We start from the raw sequence: 17,686 nt of genomic DNA on the forward strand, positions 1-17,686 counted from the left end.
AATTAGGTATGAAATCTAATTAGTTGTTCTGATAGTCAGAATTTTAAAAAAAAATAATTAAATATTAACACTGACTTAGAGAACAGACAAAAACATGTAGAAATATTTAATAAAGAATCATCTCTGCATACACTAGGTCAGTTTTATTTAAGATAAAATCAGTGGAGGTTCATATTAATTGCTTGGCTTTTTTTGATCTTTTTAGCCCATCTGTAAGGATGCATGCTGCAAGATTGAGAGTTGCCTCTTGGAAATGAACTTTCATAAAAAGCACAAAATTGAGGTTTGTCCTCTCTCACTTTTCCCTTTCTAGGTGGAGCACACGATGACAGAAATAAATCTCGTCCAGTTGTAATAACATGTGTTAGACCTGGAGGGCCTGCTGACAGGTACAATTCATCTTTCTCTGGAGTGCATGTGAAAAACAAATGAAGAAAGGTGACTTATTTGGGACAAAAGTTAGGATTTGGAGTGAAGTAGATATATTCTTAGAATCATAGAATCAGAGAATGGTTTGGGTTGGAAGGGACTTTTAAAATCATGTAGTTCCAACCCCCCTGCATCAGCAGAGACATCTCTCACTAGATCAGGTTGCTCAGAGCCCTGTCCAACCTGGCCTTGAACACTTCCAGGGATGGGGCTTCCACAACTCCCCTGGGCAGCTTTTTCCAGTGTCTCACCACCCTCACACTAAAGAATTTCCTGTTCCTTTGAAATTCATGGTTTATGTGTTTAATTGTAATAACAGTAATAGGCAATGACAGAGGTGTGTGTGAACTTCAGTGTAGTATGTTGCATGTTGCAAGACTTTCCCAGTAAACTTTTTCAAAAATCAACCTGAAGTGTTAGGACAAACAAATAGGTCAGAGCACATTTTTCTGCAGTCTTCTGACGACCAGTGTAGCTCTTTATTATGCTTTTCATACTCTTAAGACCACAATCTTTTACTCTTGTACTTCAGAAAATTACTGTCGTGTTTGTATATTGTTGTGTCGTTATTTTAGGATGTTTGTATGTACTTGCATGTGAGTTCAGAGGTATCTTCATCTGGACAGCTTCTGAGTACTGATTTATGTTTTTGCCCAATTAATATATTTGTATGTAAGACCATCTTGTATCGATATAAAGAAAGAGCATTCACTTTATTTGTAAGTGTGAATTATATTTTTAAAAATTACCTAAGGCAGGCTGCTTTTCTTCAGATTGTATTAACATTTCTGACCTTGGACACATTAATTGAGAAACAAACAGTTCAAGAGAGTGTTTGGCTTTTGTCCCTCCCTTTCTTGCCACACTCATCCCCTTTGCTTCCTTTTTTTTCTCCTTGAGTTTTGAGCTGACAACATTAGTACTTACTTTTCTATTAAAATTCTGAATATGTTATGAGATAAGCCTGGGAAACAGAGTATATTTATAGCCAAATTATTTTTAGGTAGGAAGAAAAGAAAAATGGAGTTATCCAACTAAGGGATATTTTTTAAGAAAATCATTAAATAGATATTCATATTTTGCAATCTGTATCTGAACCTGTGTCTTTGCACTTGTTATTTATTTTTAAGAAAATATCTGAAAGGAGGTGTTTATGTATGTATGAAAGAGGAGTTGTGTGGACAAAGCAGAAAGAAAGCATATGTTGAAGTAGAAGCTATACTTAGTTGCAATTTAACATGACTTGATAATGTAGCTCTCTGTGAAGCTGTTTTCCAGTCACTGACTTTCCAATTAAAGCAATATTCTTTCCACTGCGCCCTCTGAGCATTCTCCCCATCATAGTAAATGTTAAGTGTTAAGGCGAGAAGGATGAATGTCAGAGAGGGTGTGAGAGAACCACTTTGCATAAAAATGGTGTTATCCAAATAAATTTCTCTTATATTAATAAAGATCATTCCTTTAATCTCCCTTCAGAGAAGGCACAATCAAACCTGGGGACAGGCTGCTGAGTGTTGATGGGATCCGACTGCTTGGAACAACACATACTGAAGCCATGAGTATTCTCAAACAATGTGGACAGGAGGCAACTCTGCTGGTTGAATATGATGTCTCAGTGATGGGTAGGTTGAGAAGTGGGGCTTCAGTTGTGGGAACCATCTGCAATGTTTTGCTGCCTGTTCTTGATGAGCTATTTTAGAAGTGATCATGACCTGTTAGGCTCCCGGTAGCGCTGCTATTCCCTCCTGCACCGTATCATTAATCTTGGGTTCATAAGGAGGTGAGCAGTATTTTACTGTAATTTAGCATTCTGACATTTCATGGTTTGTAGAGTGAAACCATAGTGTGGATTCTAGCAAAGTATCTTTTCCAGTGACTAGCTTATAATAAAGGTTAATGAAGTGAAAGCGTTTGTATGTCACATGAAAGAGGGGTTTACTTGCCCTTACAGGAATTCTTTTGCCTTTTACCAGTGCTGCTGGGTGGCCAAGACATTATTAAAAAGCCACAAAACTGCCACATAGAAAAGAACGGGTAAGCAAAAATTCGTTAAGAACTGCAGAAGTGGCAAATTATGGTTTGAAAACTGAGCTTATGCTTTATACAAACTTTGAACTCACTAAAAGTACGAGAGGGTTTTTGGAAAGTCAAGGAGAGGAGATGATTTTTCACAACAGATTTGGGATTGAGTAATTTCTATTTGTTTTAGAAGGTGTCATATCCCCTACATTTTTGCAAGGCAGAGAAAATTCATGGCAGCAAGCTATAGAAATAATCACCAGTCAAACTAAAATATTTCTCTGTTTGAGAACCTTTCTCTTCTTTACCTTCTCAGTTCCACACTCAGATTTCTAGCATAACAGTGAAGCAGCCTTGTAGGAATTTGTGAAATAGCACTGTCAAAATTCAAAGCCTTGGTGAAGATTAATGCTTAGAAGAATAACGTCAGATATTTATTTTTTCTGGAACAGCTCTCTTTGTTCTTCACCAAGACACAGATTTATATTTTTTATTATTGTAATATATACCTTTGCTTACTTAACTATCAAGAATGGAGTGAAAGGTTTGCTTGGCATTTGGCAGGCCTGCAAGGTTCACATCCAGAATGGTGGTGACAGCTCAGTTTCTGGGCAGGAACCTCCTGTGTAGAAAATGGAGATGCAGGTGATTTTTGTAACCTGAAGAGAGCTATGATTTAGGTGTTTCCATTTATTTCTTCTTTTTCTTTGGAAGATGATGGGTGACCAAATGTTATCTACTACAGTTAAAACCAGGGAAGGGAACCTTTGGAGGTTTGTGTGAGGACAAGTCTAGAAGATGAGAAGCTCAGTTGTGCTCTAAATTTCAGGTTGTTCAAGGTGGCAACCTTCTTTTTGGTGTTATCTGGATAGAGTTCCATGCAGAAGGATGCAGATCTTTGTTGGAAATTTCAGGCTTATAACTGTGCAGGCAGTACCAACCAGTTGGTCACTTCATGTCATTCCCTCTCTGAATAAACTCTGCTATCTCCCTTTTGTTTTCAGTAAAAGAACTGGATATATGTGTTATCCTATGGAAGCCTAAGGAGATAGAAGAACCTAAAACTTTTGGAGTCAGAAAGTAGGAAGGAAAAGGTTATCGAACTCTGGCAATTGCATGGCATAGTGGTCCTGCAATGTCTGGAAGAATAAAGGAATCCAGGTGGTTCTCTTTCTAAGGCATTCTGATTTTGTTAGATTTTATCTAGCTCCCAGAAGGTTTTGATTTTTTTCCAATTCGCACACCCTGCATAGTTTTCCAGCAGTGGAGTGAAAATCCATTGATTCCTAGCCTAGGAAAACAGTGCTGATTTCAATCTCCACTTACTGCTGCTCAAGAGCAGTGATGTCAAAGTTGGGAATAACATGAAAGGGAGAATGTGAGCCATCAAAAGAAATTTCAGAGTTACTGAAATGTTTCTCTGTTCCTCAACTCTTATATTACCCACAAAGCAAGCTCTTCGTAATGTTACCTCAGGGTTGATGTGAATATGAAAATAGGCTAAAACAAGAGGAAGAACATTGGGTTAGGTGGCTTATCAATAACTGGTGCTTGAACTGGTTTAGTAGTTTAGCTTTAATATCTTCTCTTCTGTTAGCAGATGGTTGTATCCTGTGAAGTCACATTCCATGTGGCCAGAACTGGAAAGAGCCATAAAATATATTCTCATAGCATGAAATTAGAACTTGATTTGAAAAGGTTACACTAGATAAAGAAAATAATCCTGAACTATTTTTCAGCTACAGTCCTGTAGTGTGTAACTGACTTTTTATACTCCTATAAGCATAAGCTGTTTCAAAGGTGCTGTATTTCTTGAAGTTTAGTTCCTTTGCCTGAAGTCATCAAGAGGTTACCTGGGGACCTTGTACATTTTATTGTTTCTGGAACCTAGACAAACTGGAATAGAAAAAGCACCAAGCACTTCTGTGCAGGGTAATTAAATGTGTATATAATGTAGGAGATGTGGCTAGTCCCACTGGACTCTCTGGGGTTATGCTTGTGCTTGCTTAAATACATCCTAAAGTATCCTGCTCAGCTGGGTCCTAGGAAATAAACTTGTTAATTCAGTCTCTTGGAAGAGATGTTGTTAGCTTGTTAGATCTTTTATTTTGTTTTTCTGCTGAAAGTGTTTCCAGGTTGGAGTATAGAATGTGGTGCCATATAGTTTCAAAGAGACTTTGAAATAATAGGGGTTTAGAAATACCAAGATAATTTCTGTAGAAACTAGGAAAACATAATCTCTGAGAAAATATTTTAAAACCTGATAAAAGTTACATTAGAAGTTGTGGAGGTAGCAGTCTTCCAAAATACCTCCTCTGATCATGAAGCAGTGTGGTTGCTTATACTCCTTACTGATTTTAGAGGAAACTACCTGCATTTTTCTAATTTTGGGAGGCTTTAATAATGCTGCACTTCGGTGTTAGCAGAGGAGATGGACTTGCCCTACACACATCTGTGTGGAAGTAACATAAACTTTGTGGGCTTTGTCACTTTTCTTAGTAATCCTTACACCTGAAGTGTCCAACCTTTATGGTGGTGTGGATCATGTATATTCATCCAGTTGTGGGAGAGGTCTGAATATTTCAGCTCTTTCTGCGCCATGTGACTACACCTGTGCCACTCATGTTGTGATGGGGAAGTAGAGATGCCTAGCAGTGTCTTGCTGCCAGTGCCAAGGTAATTTTGCAGCCTGAATCTTTTCCTATGGCAACCAAACAGCAAGTATTAATTCCAAGCTGTAAACTTAGGTCGGGAAGACTTAAGTTCTCACTGTTTGGCAGTGGTTTGGGTGGAGTGTCCTAATGACCTGCTCACAGCTTGAAAGCTATAGGACAGGCATCATCAGTTAGAGTGAGAAATGAGAATTAGAATGCAATGCTAATAACAAGCTGCAGAGATTCACACTAGCCCTGTCTAAAATGAGAAATAAAAGTTTATCACTGCATTTATTAAGAAGCAGAGCAGATGCTGTTTCCCTTCAGGTTTTGTAAAACTGCCATGATGCTACTGGGCTCTCTGTTGTCTCTGTAATTGGGATTGCATCTGTTTGGGTGATCTGCCATATTTACTCTGAAAAGGAGCATTCAGAAAAGTTCAAAGGTAATGGCTACCTTGAGTTTAAATGCTGGCCCATAAATTTTTTATTGAACTCTATAGTTCATAAATTGTTGCTGCTGAGCTTTTGAGCCATCTACTTTTTAAAACTTGGATGTTCTTACTGGGATAACCTTTGAATCAGGGATACTGTAGTCAAAACTATTAGCTATTGCCAGGCACAAAAGTGAGCTTTTGTTAGCTATTTGCACCTCAGAGACACAACATCTTTCTCTCTCATCTGTTCATGGGGTTTTTCTTAGTTCAAACCACTCTGTGGTCTTCAGGAATGAACATATTGCACATTCAAATTCCATATGTTTCTCTGGCTTCTTTAACAGTTCTGGCACTTGTTTGAGCCAGAATAGATTTTTTGGAATGTGGCACCCTGGAATTGTTCTCTGTGAAACAGATATGGTCAGGTTTTTCTAAGTCTCAAGCTGCCAGAGAGAGTCATCCTGACATAGAACTGGTCAACTTTAGCTAGACCAAACCCCTCAATTTTCTGGTCAACATTCACTACTAATACAACTTTCTAGAAAGGGAATTATTAATGTAATCATTTGCTAGTAAATCTGACAGCAGTTTAGTAAACACTGTCTTTTGCCTCTTTAAGTTCACCCATTCGGTCAAAAAATAGGGAGAAATAGCTTGCATGATTTACACATCAGGTGAGGAAATCTGTGATCCAGTGTAGATTTACAATAGTTTGTGCAATACAAGAAATGAAGGAGAAGAAAGAAGTTATGGGCTGACCCTTAAGTTTCATAAAGCAGTATCACTCAATCATATCCAGAGTTGTGGAGACCTTTAAGAGCTACAGAGTTTTACAAGACCAAGGAAAAGGAGCTCCAGAGACTCCAAGGACAGACTCAAATCCTCATAAACCTTATAAATGTTGCAATACCTTTAAAGTTGAAGGGAAGTCAGGGAGCCTGTAGGATTCCACACTGCCCTTTTCTTTGTTTCTTTACAAACTTAAAATTAACATTTCCTTTGCTCTTACAAGTCTTTGACAGAACAGATAAGTAGCATACTCTAGCATTTGACTGCAGCTGCAGGTCTCCTCTGATAGACCTAGATCCCTTGAAATACTAAATATTAATTACTTAAACCTTTAAAGAATGCTTCCTCTCTTATGTTGCTTCAGAGACAGATTGAATGAAAATTCATGTGCAAAGCAAAGGTCACAACAGCTGTATTAGTTGAAGTATTACTCTACTTTAAATACTGCTACACAAACACGTACACAAATTATGCTGAAAGACAATGTTTGAAGTCAAAAAGTTGAACATGCTGGCTGGGGAATGTCAGGATTGAGGTTGCTCAGCCTCTGTCCAGCTTGGTGTGCGTGCAGTGCAGTCACAAGAGATAATAACCTGTTTATGCAGCTATTCATTTTGAATTTTCTTTCTGTCTTCAGTATGTGACCACGGGCTTATCGAAGGCACTGCCCAGATCCTTGTCTGAATGCAAAATTATTAATTTCCCGGTGTTTTTTTCCCCTGAGGTGTTTTTTTTTTCTTTTTTCCTGCCACAGTTTGAGTGCTTCAGGCAATATGCAGATCTCAAGGAGAAAACCTCAGTGTCCCAAGGTCATTCCAAGTATTTTGGCTTTTTCTTAAGGCAGAAGATGGCACAGACATATCTGTTTATCAGTTCCAGAAATATTCACTCACAGATGTGTCACTAGGTTAAAAAAGTGGATTTTTTTGTCTTTCCTGGAGGCCAATGCATGATTCCTGTTCACACTGTACAAACTAAGCAGATATTTAAATGTATGTGCTATAGCACGTTAGTCTCTCATCTTACTGTGCAAGTTCCTTGTTTATCAAACACAGTTTGTGCTTTCTGCTGTCAGTGCCAGATGGCAGCATCAGGGACTTTAGTATGATCTGACAGTCAGGCATGGATGTGTGCAGTAAGAGTGCTAGCTTGTTAGGACTTCATCTAGCAAAAGATAAATGGTTTTGAGTGTGACTTAACTTTGGCCACCAAAAGAAGCTTTTTCATTCAGAGAAGTCTGAGACTTGCAATTTTTTCTGCTACCAAATTTTATGGCTTTCAGGACTGCATTTTTTACAATAGCAAGTGATGGTTATTGCTTTTAACCCTTCATCTCTCATGCTGCTACTAAATATGACATGCTGACTTCACTGATTCTTGTCATGAATCTACAAGAGGATTGATATCTCTTAGTCAGGCATCAGTTCCTGCTTGCTTACCTGCTTTAATCTACTCTATTTACGTGGTTTAAAGGAAGATAACTACCTCTTTTGACACCTTGAGATAAATGGGTAGCATGGAAACCTAAGGTAAATAGGCATTATGGTTTAAAAAAGCAGCACTTAGGTGTGTCCTCCATATTACATGACCTCTTTGTTGCAGTTTGCTCATTAGGCCTTACACACCTGCCACCCACTTCATTCACTGCTGACTCCATCAATGCTTACCATGCTTCGCCTTATGGATAGGATACTTGTTTCATCATGAGGACTGCTGAGTAGTGAAAGAGGTGTGGAATGGGGCCTTGTAAGAAAATACTATTTACCTAATTAGTAGCATCGCTGTTTAGCTTGAGGAATTGTCAGTTTGTCAGTTCCCAATGTTTGTGTATTTAGACCCTTCAGAGTGTTGGCGCATTTTTGTCTGTCATCACCTACGTTTCTCTGTGGGAAAAACTTTCTGACATTACGTCTTTACCCAAGTAATTCCTCAAAAAAGTGAGAGCCATTCAGCCTACCAGTCTGCCCCTGTTAGCTGAGTTGTCAGACCAGCTGCCCGGCACAGTACACCTGGGCTTTGGGGGCACCAGAGAAGACTCAAGAGACGCGTGTCACCCGGGGGTTGTAAAGACCGTTGTTGACAGTGGAGAACTGTAAAGGTTCAGGATTCCGTGTTCCTCCCTGTCCATTTCATGCAAGCATAGTAGTTTATTCCTCTGTTCTTGTCCTGGTTCCTAGCTGCATTACTGTCTTTTTTTTTCCAGCAGCTGTTTGATTTCTCCCTTTCCTTACTGACCTAGTTTGCATTTTCTTGTCTAGAAGGTCCTAAATCCCCAACAGGCTATTCCCTCTCCTTACAGCCCAGTTTTTTCATATATCTTTTGTCAAGTAAGGCTTAGGTAATTTTCCAACACATTTCTCTCACACTGCTGATTTCCTTCCATAAAGGCCTTTTGCAGTTTTCATGCCTGTCCTTTAGCAAACCATTCCCAGGTTTCTTGTACTGCAGCTTCTTTTCACATCAGTCACCTTATTACCTCAGTTCCTCCCCTTCTTGCCCAGGAAGTCCTACTCCCCCCTTCTCTTGGCTCTCCTCTTGATTCTTTGTGCCAGACCTGTCAGGTAATGAAGACACATAGAGAACATGAATTTTCAATATAAAGCCTAAAGAATATTGTTCTGTGTAAGGGCAAACCAGTATGTTTTTTCCTAATGATGTTGTCAGACACAGCTGGCCTATTTCAGCTGAAATAACTAAGGGACCAAAAAAAAATAAATATGCAGCCTGAAAGAGCTGACAGTCATAAGAAAAAATCACACCACATGTTTGAACTGTGGCCAAGTTGTAAGCAATTAAAATCAAGATATGTTCATGAGAAAAGTCTATGATTCCCAAGAATGTTTGCCCTATAGAAATATTTTTTCTTTCTTTTCCCTGCCTGATTGTGATTTGTTGATACAGTTTGATAGCCATGTTGATAGTAGATGATTACAGGAGGGAGGACTTGTCATATTTTACAAGGATTTCATAAATCTTACAGAAATTTCTTCCTTTACAAAATTCCTGATCATCCCTAAAGAGAAATAAATGGAGTTTAGCTGAGCCATATAAGTTACAAATTACTCTAACTGGTCCAATTAGCATTTCTTCTTTTGAAACCGTGGCCTCGTTAAAAGCAGCTTAATAAACATTGCTTTGTTGTGGGAGAAAAAGCTGTAAAGGTGACATGAGATGTCCCTGAAACAGAAAACTAAAAATACTATGTATTTGTCGTAAATAACTAGGAAAAGGGGGAGGGGGCAAAGGGAGTGTGAGAGGGTTGGTATTATCTTCCAAGTTCCACTTCATCTATAAAATATTCTATGTTTTACTTATTCAGTACAGAAAGCAATGGACGAATTTGTCTTCAAGGACTTGTCAGGAAGGTGAAGCCTGTACTTGTATGCAGTTAGTCCAAATAGTGTACAATTCAAAAAAACCTGAAATATCTAATGTATTTCATGATGGACATTGATTACAGTAGAGCCTTCCTCTTCTATCCTCTTATCCCCTCACAAAGCATGTGGTCTGAATTTTTTAGATGACAGTTCAAGGGTTTGGATCCTCAAATGGAAGCAGCCTCTGCCTATTAAAAATACGCTATTGATCTTTTTTTTTAGTAAGTATTTTAAAACAAATTATGGAAGGAGGAGTTTGCTGTAATAACCTCTCCTGTCTGCCATCCAGGCTTCAAGCAAGTGGAGGGAAGGAGCAAATAATCCTCATATATATTTAGTAAAAGATGGGAAAAAAGAATTGATCAAATCTTGCCACTTTCCATGAGGGCTATCCAGATTTGGCATGAAATGGAGCATGAAAGAGAATTGCCATCTTTAATACATGCTCGTACCTCTGGTCAGCTGGAAGTTAGTCAAGAGGTCTTCAAGTAAAATGGATTATCTGTTACTTAGCATGCTGGTCAACAGCAGACTAATAAGGATAATGAGGTATCCTAATTTGTGCTGGTCTGAAAAAAAAAAAGAGCAGGTAGCTGAAGTACTTAAATTGAGAGTGCAGGTGTGAAAATTTTACAAAGAGGATGATAATTAAGCTTCTTCGAGATTAAAGGATCATCTGCATGTGCCATGCAATTGAATGCAAGAGATCTATTATCAGAAAAAATCCAATTAAAAAAAAATATCAGCCTTGGATTTGGTTCAGTGGCACTGCAGTCATCTGAGAGACTAAGGAGTAAGGGACAGATTTTATTTTCTTTATAGTAGAAGGGACTTGGGCTGTTACCCCCAAAGCTGTCTCTAAAAGAGCCCATTTCTAAGGAAGTAGCAGCAGCAGCAAAGGCTCCATTCCTGCCTCCATTCTGAGGAGACGAAAACACTAGATTAAAATTGCTCCGTGTGGTAGCCCACATTCAGCCAAAATAATCATTGGATTTTTCTCTTTTTAATCTGTGACTCACAGTAATGGTGTTTGACCTTCTGTGAGTCTCATGATTCTCATTTGTAGGGACACTGGCCGGAATGTTCTGACAGCTGTTATTGATTGGTCATGTTTCTATTTCAATGTAGATGCTGGGAGACCCTTATGAAATGATGTTTCTGTGAGAACTGCACGTGCATTTGAAATAAACCAAAGGCACACAACTGACTCCAGGTTTCTTACCTGTTTTCTTCTTGGTGGACAAGAGGGTAGCAGTGATTTTATGAAGAGTACTCATCTAGACAATTCACCAGTTTAATCTTTAATTGCAATTCTGACACTAGCAGAAAAATCGTGGCTCACTGCAGCCAAAGAAAAGAGTGCTGAGCCCTCCTGAAGAGATGAGTAATGAAGGATATGACAGCTTCCCAAGGTTACAGGTGAAACTGTGGCAAGCTGAGGTTTCTTTCTTCCTCTTACGTGCCTCCAGACATTTCTTCCCTGCCTGATAAAACTGCATTTTTACATGCAGAACCCACACTGGTATAAAAGCACTCTTATCTTGGAAGTGAGTCAAGTCATGTGGTGACCCAGACCCTCAAGTTGCCTGCATGAAATTGGAAGCAGAGAAGGGTTTTGCCAGTAGATTAAATTGGCTGTAGGGCATCGGAGGCAATGAGGCTCTGGGGAGTAAAGAGGCAGACAATGGGGGAACAGAGATGGGGATGCTAATGAGAAACAAAGGGCTTTCTAGGGTAAGGTTTCCTATTGTATTAAACACAGGCATCTATAATTCATATTGCCTCTGAATTACAGAATTAGTTTCACTTTCTTTCCAGCAGATAATCCAAGATTATATATATTAAAAGATGGTAATATAGACGTCTTGAGGGCAGTGCTTTGGGACTTGTTTTATATTACTTAGGAAGTCCCTCAACGCTTTCTGTAAAAACTCCTAGTTGGGTTTTCTTTTTTTTTTTTTTTTTTTTTAATTCAAAAGCTATTACTGATTCAGGTCATCTTGCCTGAGCTTGTAATTGAAATCTAAAAGATTCAAGCAGCTTAAAAAAAAAACAACAAACAAACAAAAAAAACCCAACAAAAACAAAAAAAAATGTTCTGCAGACACACTGATCCTGTGGTTTCCACTCTGTCACTAGTATGGTTTTGGCATAACATCCCTATAGCTGCAAAGAAAAATCTAAAACAAACTCTCCCTGCAATTACTCCTGTCATTTTTTGGCTCAGGAAGGCCACCAGCAACTTATACCTAGCTGTAATATTCAGGTATTAAATACTGTGGAATTGCATTTTTTAGCTAAATGTGTAGTTTTATCTTGATTGTTGAATCACCTCCACTAGGTGATTGTCTCTGTGGTATTTAGTCATTTTCCCATGCACATGAAGCTGCATCTAATGCCTGGGTACAGCAGTGCTGCAGTGCTGCTGTCATCTGAAGTGTTTAGGATGACAATAAGAACTATTGATTCCTGGGTTAGGTGCCTTTCATGAAGTTAAGCAAGGCCTGGCCCAGGCCAGTTTGACTCAGTAGGAAGACTCTTGATTATTTCAGATGACATTTATAGTAAGACCCAAGGGAGAAAAATCTCACTCCGATCCTGTGTTTGAAGAGCTTTGCTCACAGGGAAGTGAACAGCAGAACTGTGCTTCTTTGCTCCACTCCTCAGTTCTGACCAAATGGACACCCAGTTTATTAAAAAGAAAAATACTTCCATCAGCATGAAATTTTTCTAGCTTAAGCAATGCTTGCACCACTAAAACAATGTTTTATTTCACTGCCAGCATAAGCATCTACTTTAGGGATTCTACAGCCAACTCAAGTCTGAAATGTACAAAAGACCTGTATTACAGTTACCTAACTGATGCAGATTATTAGAAATAGTGCTGTTCACACTGTTTAGTCCCACCCAGTGGTAACCACTCAGTCCTCTCCTGTCTGCTAATGAAAAAGAGAACACGCCTGGCCCATTTTCTCTTGGCCCTTCTGCTGAGATATATCTCTCCAGGTACTTGAGAAGCATTAGCATGGGCACAGGGTGTACATGCATGAAGTTACCTTTCTGTGATAAGTTCTGTAGATTGTCCCAGTTTGGATCTAGATCACAGCAAAAGTCTCCACCCTGAAGCAGGCTAGAGAAACTCTTAGATGAAGAACCACGATACGTTTAATTTTATTTGCTTTTTGGCTTTCACATATCAGACTGGATTTCAAATATTAGCATTTGATGTTATAAATCATGGCAATGCATGATTATTCTCCTGTCTCCATGCATTCTGCCATGCTTTAGTTGGATATTGAATGTGGGAAAAGGATCAGCTGCTATGTTTGAACTAGAAAACAGCTGCAAAGGAAAAGCAAAGTAGAAAGGATGTGTCCTTTCTGTGCTTCTTTATGATCCCTCTTGCAGGAGGAATGGCTATTTCAGGACTGGTAAATTGTCCCACAGTTAAACCCATGATTTTAAGGAGGAAAAATTTCAGCAGTTTACACTAGGGTTTATCTTGTGTCTTTCTTTCACCTTCCGCCAGGTAACTGCCTAAGGCTTCAGGTTTTATGGGGTTTTTTAAGCATTTTCAGGTAAAATTGTTCTGCCATTTCTGGGAATGAGTTTTGAGAAAGTTGTTTTGCCTATGAAGAAATAGTTGGAAAATCTTTTCTTTGTACAGGCGTGTCTTTTTGAAGCACTGGAACATGGACATACAATTCAATGGATATTGGTTGAGGGAAAGAAGGCCCTTTTCAAGAAAGTCTCTTCTGCTTATCCCAGTGAAAATCCACCCAGACTGAGCTACATTTGAAGTCTTTGAATTCATACAGCTCAGTGAGCTCAGGAGAAGCAGCATTTTGTGAGGACTTTAAAAAAAAAATAAGAAAATCTCTATACTGGGGAGTGTATTTTCTTGTCTTTGCAAAGTTCCTTTCAGTTCAGCTCTTTGGGTGTGGGAAATGCCAGAATTGAAGATGCCCGTGCAGCTTTACTCAGATGCCTTTCAGCACATGTGTTATGATACGGATTTTAATTAGAATGATTGCATACATTTTTCATCCATCACCTGCTGTGAAGTACTAAGTGATCTGAAAAAAAAACAACAGTCAAGTGAGAGAAATGTTCTAAAGAATAGCTCATCTCATCTTGATGTAGATGCCTAAACTAGGGCAGGTTAAATAAGTTTTTAAATGCTGGTTTTCTCTGGTGATTGTAGAGGGAGTTTAAGCCTCTGGCTTAGGTATAGCTACCTCAGGTCTGCCCTACAGATCCCTGCATTTTGGTGCAGTGAATCCCAGCATACGTGTCTCAAATCATCCTCTCTGGACCAATGGATGCTTTTGACCTTCATTTCTTTGATCCTCATTTCTTTATCTATACAGTGGGGAAAACACCCTGCTTTTGCTCTAAAGGATGGTTATAAGATACAATCATTAATAAACCTGTATTATATTGAATATTCAGAGGCTGCACCATACAGTAGCTCTCCCCCCAGAATATATGCTCAGAGGAGGTTGAGAACACTGTTTAGTAATTAAGGCATGAGCATGAGAAAAAAAAGGGAAAGGAGTTGCTGCTCATTAAATAGTCACTGTCTGTCTTGCACATGAGGCTCTTGAAGAAGGAAGAATATGTGATTATTTAATTAAAGAAGGGAGGTAAGAGTAAGTTCATCCAGGCAATATTAATTCTGGGGTTACATTAAGTTTCAAGAGCTTTGTGTCCACATGGTGAAGGTAATATTTTCCTTTTAATGGCATTTGGTTTGTAAACAGACACTTCTGAGCTTTTTTTTTTTTATGTGCATGTATATTTACTATGATTTATATTGATGTTCTGCTGATTTTAATCAACTCCTCATTTGGGATTTCACAATTTGCATAAACATAGTCTTTCTGTTTCAGTCAGCTCAGCACTGTTGAGTAGAATAGCCTTCTTCTGAGCACTGTGACCTCTAATTTTTCAAGGTCTTTACAGCTTAGGTGAATTTGGGTAGATTTGCACTGATCAAAACAAAACACTCCTGGAACAGCTTTTTGCAGTTTCTCCTTTACACAAATTCATTGATTACTGAATTACAAGTCTGTGTACCTTATGAGCACTGAAACATCTTCAAAAAGAAAAAAAAGAAGTCATCAAACAGGGGCATGAGAGGACCCAGAGTCCCTTCAGGCTTGGCAGCAGGAGCTCCTCTGGCAGGAGGCAAATGGCTTGTCCTGCAGTAAAGAAGGGGCCACGTGGGAACCTTGCCAAGCGTGAGGCTGGCAGCAAGCCTGGCAGCTGCCTACCAAGGGAGCAGATGAAAGAGTGCACTTCTCATTGCAGGAACTCTTATCAGTTATGGGGCACTTGGGTTTCTAGAGGTTATTGCTTGGTTGGGATTTTTGGAGAAGAGATATGGGGAATTGTTTTTGCTGGAAGTGTATACTGCAGAGAACAGGGGATATAGAAACTTATTTTAAGTGTGTGAATACTCCCAGTAGTACTGTTTCTGTATTGCTCAGAACAAGCACTGGGAAGGGAAAAGCTGGAAATATATAGGCAACAGGTAAGCAGTCCTAAATTATTTTTGCAATGTGGGATCAAAGAGCTTATGTTCAGAACCGTGGCTTCTGTGTTGGGTTTGAGGGCAATTTACCTAAATTACTTTCTCTATTTCTTTGAAATGTTTTTGCTGAACTGTTGCTCAGGCAATACCAGAGTGGAAAGAGAGGGCAGTTAATAAACTTGTTTCCCAACTCATTCTACCAAAGTTTCATTTCATGAGTGATTGGCATTAAATGGCAAAATATCCTGCACAACCCCTGAGAGCTGCAAAACTCTCACTCTGTTCCTCCGTGCATAAATATCAAGGTCAGATCTCAGCCTCAGCATTCTCCATGGTAGCATTTTATACTGTGGCTGTGCTAAAGCACCAATTATTTATGACAGCTGTGCTAGAGCACAGATTATTAAAAAGAGATCAAAGTTTTTTTGAGAAAAAAGTGGTACTGATAGGATAAACTTGTAGCATCAGAAATTGATACTATTTGTTGGGGACAATGATGTAAAGTTAATTTAATTTTTAATTTTCTTCTGCTTTATACTACCTAATGGGCTTTGCAGAGGAGTGTGTAAGACAGGTCTGAAACCTCCTGTCTTTTCAACCAAACCAGTCTGTTGATTTCCTGGTCAGCAGAAGCACACCTGAGGTTAGCTTTCCAAGGCAGACATTGCCCTCAGCTGGTGTGCAGAGATCACTAAAGCATGCAAAAGTAATCATGAATGTGTGAGACAATGTGGCTCAGAACAGAGGTCCCCTTGAGGTCCCCATAGATGTACATCTCAAGTCTGCCAAGCAGCCCAGCCACGTGCGATCAGGGCTGCACTTGGGTCAGCCACCCTTGTGAGAAGCAGAAGTGGCTGTCACAGGCCTGGCACTTTGCTCCTGTGGCTCTGCTGCTTCCAGGGCTTCAGCTCCCACCAGTGTGGCAGAGACAGGGACAGCTCAGGTATCTCACTACCACAGCATTGACATGTCCTTAGTTGCCTTAACTGTTCTGTGTGCACGTCAGCTTTCTTACCGAGCTGTCCCAACTGTCCAGGGCACACACCTCTGCTCTGAAGCTTCTGGGATTATCCAAGACATCGTTATCCTAGTAGAGCCATGGGCAGATGGGAACTGTCAGCTCCACACAAAGTTTGAGTGTCTGCAATGTTTGTTCCCATCTGTCAAGTGCTGGCAGCAAGGGGCTTTGTGCTCTGTAGGCTTCTGAAGAGAATCCAGCCCCATTCTAATTATTACTGTTCCTGTTAGATAGAAACTTAGGGTCATTATGGCAAATACACATAATTTATGGGTACTGCAGCACTTTATGTTATCTATTGTAGTGTGTATTTGCAGGCATACTTTCGAGGCTGGCAGATGTAGAATCTGACACACCAGCTGCATCTTGGTTTGCAGGCAGAGATACAGATTACATTGTCCTTATTTGTTCTATTCGTTGTGATTAGTCAGGTACAGAATTGTACAAGAGCTGGAGCGTTTTGAAGAAATCAGAGTTCTTCTGTATTTTATTTCCTGTCCTACTTGGAAGAAAAAAGAAGTATAAGAAATCTATGTATCAGGCTGCCCAGAGGAGTTGTGGATTCCCCCTCCCTGAAAGTGTTCAAGACCAGATTGGATGGGGCTTTGAGCACCTTATCTAGTGAGAGATATTCCTGATCATGGCAGGGGGGTTGGACTGGATGATCACTAATGTCTCTTCCAACCCAAACCATTCCATGGTTCTATGGTTCTGTGATTTTATCTATGCTTTCTGCAGTAGAGAAAATAGTGTTTTGTATTGCAGTGTCCCAGCAGAGGACTTTGCATATTATTTACACCATCTGGGGGGGCAGGAGGGGTGTGTTTCTTATTTTGGGAGATGCTTTAAAAAAGGAATTATATGTGAGTTACATTCCTGGAATGAAATGCAGGCAGAATTCCATTGCTGCTAACTTCTGCAAACATTTTGCAATTGATTTGATGCTATGTGGTGTTTCAGAACAGTTTTCAGGACCCATCCTTCAATAGAAGGGCGGTGTTTGAAGCCCAGGTTGCCAAGCTGACCATTAAGGTGTGTTTATAGGCTCCCACATTCTGAAACCATGCGCTGCCATCACAGGTGGAGATTTGAGTTTTCAGTAGTTCTGAAGTGCCACCTGAATTTTCTATGTAGTGTTAGTTTTCAAGGTTACAAAGGAAAGGAGTTGCAGAGCCTGGTCTTACTTTAAAAGCATTCAGACTAGGCTTAGAGTCAGATCCAGGATCTTCTGTTTAGGCTCTATCCACCATGTCCTTTTTCTATTGTAAATTCAGCATGAGTTAAATTGTGTTTTAGATTAAGAGGGCATGTGAAAAGAAGGATACAGATAAATGAAGAAATAGTGTTTTAATACAGCTTTTGAGCAGAAAAGGGACCCAGTAAAAATGAAAGATGCCCAAGCATGAAACAGTGTTAAAAAGAGGAAAG

General features: G+C 39.5%; 1 protein-coding gene across 1 annotated transcript in view; it reads left to right on the forward strand.

Moving 5' to 3' along the window:
• GRIP1 (glutamate receptor interacting protein 1) overlaps window positions 1-17,686 on the forward strand; it is a 229,276-nt gene that overhangs the window by 153,616 nt on the left and 57,974 nt on the right. Inside the window, exons 6-7 of the mRNA XM_009997739.1 lie at window positions 314-389; window positions 1,906-2,051. Coding sequence (XP_009996041.1) covers window positions 314-389; window positions 1,906-2,051 — 222 coding nt within the window. The remainder of the gene's footprint in view (window positions 1-313; window positions 390-1,905; window positions 2,052-17,686) is intronic.

The sequence above is a fragment of the Chaetura pelagica genome, unplaced genomic scaffold, assembly GCF_000747805.2.
Source record: "Chaetura pelagica isolate M959 unplaced genomic scaffold, ChaPel_1.0 scaffold314, whole genome shotgun sequence".
In the NCBI taxonomy this organism is placed as follows: Eukaryota; Metazoa; Chordata; class Aves; order Apodiformes; family Apodidae; genus Chaetura; species Chaetura pelagica.